The sequence below is a fragment of the Cololabis saira genome, chromosome 2, assembly GCF_033807715.1.
Source record: "Cololabis saira isolate AMF1-May2022 chromosome 2, fColSai1.1, whole genome shotgun sequence".
In the NCBI taxonomy this organism is placed as follows: domain Eukaryota; kingdom Metazoa; phylum Chordata; class Actinopteri; order Beloniformes; family Belonidae; genus Cololabis; species Cololabis saira.
This window is the reverse complement of record NC_084588.1, coordinates 56,455,785-56,458,561: the sequence shown is the minus strand read 5'-3', so window position 1 is coordinate 56,458,561 and position 2,777 is coordinate 56,455,785. Positions and strand designations below refer to the sequence as shown.

The 2,777-nt window shown below is 41.1% G+C and overlaps 1 protein-coding gene across 1 annotated transcript; it reads left to right on the top strand.

The window, feature by feature from the left end:
- Positions 1-1,948, top strand: LOC133418666 (uncharacterized protein C14orf93-like). The gene is made up of 5 exons (XM_061707486.1): positions 1-193; positions 324-385; positions 1,143-1,234; positions 1,333-1,451; positions 1,577-1,948. The coding sequence occupies exons 1-5, from the start codon at positions 68-70 to the stop codon at positions 1,823-1,825; spliced, it is 648 nt and encodes a 215-aa protein (XP_061563470.1). The 5' UTR covers positions 1-67; the 3' UTR covers positions 1,826-1,948.
- Positions 1,949-2,777: the final 829 nt, after the last annotated feature.

Below are 2,777 nucleotides of genomic sequence, written 5' to 3'. Positions count from 1 at the left end.
TGTTGTAAAACATGTCGCATAAACGGTCCTTGGGCTTTTATCCAAATCAGAGCGCACACTACAAGACATGGACGGCAGATTTGAACTACTGGACGAGGAAGTGAAGAACTTAAGCTCTGATCGTGTTGAAACTTTCAGCTCCGATTCCACACCCGCAAAACGGATTAAAAGAGCAAAGAACACACGTGTTGCTGTAAGTAAGTTTGCTTATGACTATAAGGACTGTGCACAATTCCTTTTACATTTAACTGCATGTCCACAGGAGGCAATAATGCTTAAATACTTTTAGAATCACACTAACTTTGTATTATTAATCTATACAGGAGGCTGTAAGACGTTTACACAATTCTGAAAACAACGCTATGAAGCTGGATCCAAAACAAAGGTAAATATATGTTTTTTGTTTGTAATCACTGTAATTTACCACAGCAAAATAAAAAATAAATGAATAAACGGCATTAGGAAAGAAATTGTTGAAAAGCCAAACTGATTTTGTAGTGATGGGTCGGTCCATAGACATATATAAACTTTATATATGTCTATGGACTTTATTAAAGGCTAGATGACTCGTCCGCTCAGCTGTTAACAAAGCCCTAAATACCTAAATACCATCAGGGAATGGCCTGCCTGTAACTTCTGTTAACAATTGTAAACTTGTGAAAAACGCAGCAGTCAACTTCTCTGAGCTTACCTAATTCTGTTGCGTTCATAATGACAATCTTAATTCAAAAGAGTTGATTAACCTCACACCATCTTGCCACAGGAGAGCTCGCTCACTCTAACATTGTGTTTAATGGTGCCTGTACTGCTTAAACAACCTTAACTTGCTCAATTCTCAACAGATTTTCAAACAGTTTGTTTTTTTATCAACGTCAGAGATGTAGTTATGATACTGCATACTTGTGAATAATTATAAACATTGAAAAACGTACTTTTATATGAAAATAACCAGAAACAGATAGCTATGACATGGTATTTATATTAAATCAATATTTCTATAGTATTCTTAGTAACGTGTCACGTGTGCTCAGTGTAGTCACCTGTGATCTAGATCTATTTTCTCCACACAAAAATAAATAAAAGGTTGCTTTGGGGTTTGAGTTTGTTTTTAATCAACTAATGGCTCCTCTCTTTTCCAACAGTATCAATTCTCCACATAACCTTGCAGTTACGACATACATGTTGGAGCAGGTCGGCATTGCTTTTCCTGACACAGACAGCGACGTGATAACAGGTAAAAAGAAAGGCACATCCATCCTTGTTCTTTTAGAATTGCTTTGAATAGATATTGAAACTAATTAAATTCTAATTGTATTTTTGCTTGCGCTTTAGCTGCTTGCAAGACTTATTTTGAGTCTTTGAAAAGGAGCCATCGTCTCGATCAGCCAGAAAATGCTCCCCAGAAAAAGAAATTAAACAATGCAATGAAGACTAGACAACGGAAAACAAGGGTAAGTTACAGCAATATTTGGGTTAGTGAGTTACAGTATATGGAACTGAGATGTTTTTAATTTAGTGTTAATTGAATATTGGTAAAAAATTATACACATTTTAATTGCTACTCTATATTTTGCAGTTGCTGGCCTCCAGGGCTAGATGTGTACAGACTCCCGCTGAAATGGCTGTGTGGGCGCATGCAACCGTTGACCTGATGTCAGAAGAAGAAGATGGCGTCGTAGATGGACGGGCGGTGTGGATAGTTTCACCTCCACCCCAAAGAGACGAGGAGCTTTCTGATTTGTGCCAGGTGCTTCAGCAGAGGAAAGACAAGCAGAGTGCAGGGAGACAATGGCTCGTTTTTAGCTCTGTTAAACTCTTAAGTTGACCCGTTTGGTAGAGGAGCAGGGGCCATTCAGATCAAACTGTAACAAAAAAAAAACTGCAAGAGAGAGAAGTGCTCACTGACTGGACTTAGTTTTGATCTCTTCGTGGGAGATTTGCTTTTAAAAGTGCCTTTTTTGTTTTTTTCATGTGGACACACACTGAACTTTTTGGAATACTGTGTTTTAATTTTCTGCAATAAATACATTTACTTGTACTGAGGTGGTTGCTTATTTGATTTCTGAAATGTGCATGTATTTGTAGCCTGGTAAACTGCAGGTAGCTTGCAGTAATCCTCTCGGGTGCAATTTTCTTTTGCACCAGTAGAGGCTGCTGTGCTTGGGGGGGGTTGGGGGGATGGGGCTTGGGGGGGGGCTGGGGAGTGAGGGTTGGGGGGGTTGGGGGAGTGGGGCTTGGGGGAGGTTGGGGGGTGAGGGCTGGGGGGGTGGGGGGTGGTTGGGGGGTGAGGCTTGGGTCGGTGAAGTTACCCCCCCCCACCCCCCACCCCCCTCAAGTCTGGAATGTCACACCTTTGTGTGACAATAGCCAGCATGGCACCCTGCTGAGCTGGCTACTCCAAACACAGCAGGAGGTCCCAGTACAATACGGGTGTTTCCTGACCGGGAAAATTTTTCGTTTTCGGCTGGTTTACCTTACATAAGTTCCCGTGCTAGCACCTGAAATACCGGGGGTATACACAGCCGTAAACCCTGGTTTTTTTGCTGTGGTAGGCGATGCAATGTGCTGATTGGCTCTCCAGAAACCCTTTGAAACCCGTGCCAAAGATCGCTGATTGGCTCTTAGTTTTGGCACGTCAAAACACTGCCAAAACTCGTAGTTGTAAAAAAAGTTTGTAGCTTTCGTAGAAAAAGTTTGTAGCTTTGTAAAAAAAAGTTTGTAGCTTTGTAAAAAAAGTTTGTAGCTTTGTATCTAGAAGTACAAATATGTTTTGCAAG

What these genes read in the sequence shown, in the direction of transcription:
- LOC133418666 (XM_061707486.1), top strand. Translation starts at nt 68, where the DNA reads ATGGACGGCAGATTTGAACTACTGGACGAGGAAGTGAAGAACTTAAGC. An exon ending in AAGCTGGATCCAAAACAAAG is followed by an intron (nt 386 to 1,142) that starts GTAAATATATGT and finishes CTTTTCCAACAG; the next exon opens with TATCAATTCTCCACATAACC. An exon ending in CTAGACAACGGAAAACAAGG is followed by an intron (nt 1,452 to 1,576) that starts GTAAGTTACAGC and finishes TATATTTTGCAG; the next exon opens with TTGCTGGCCTCCAGGGCTAG.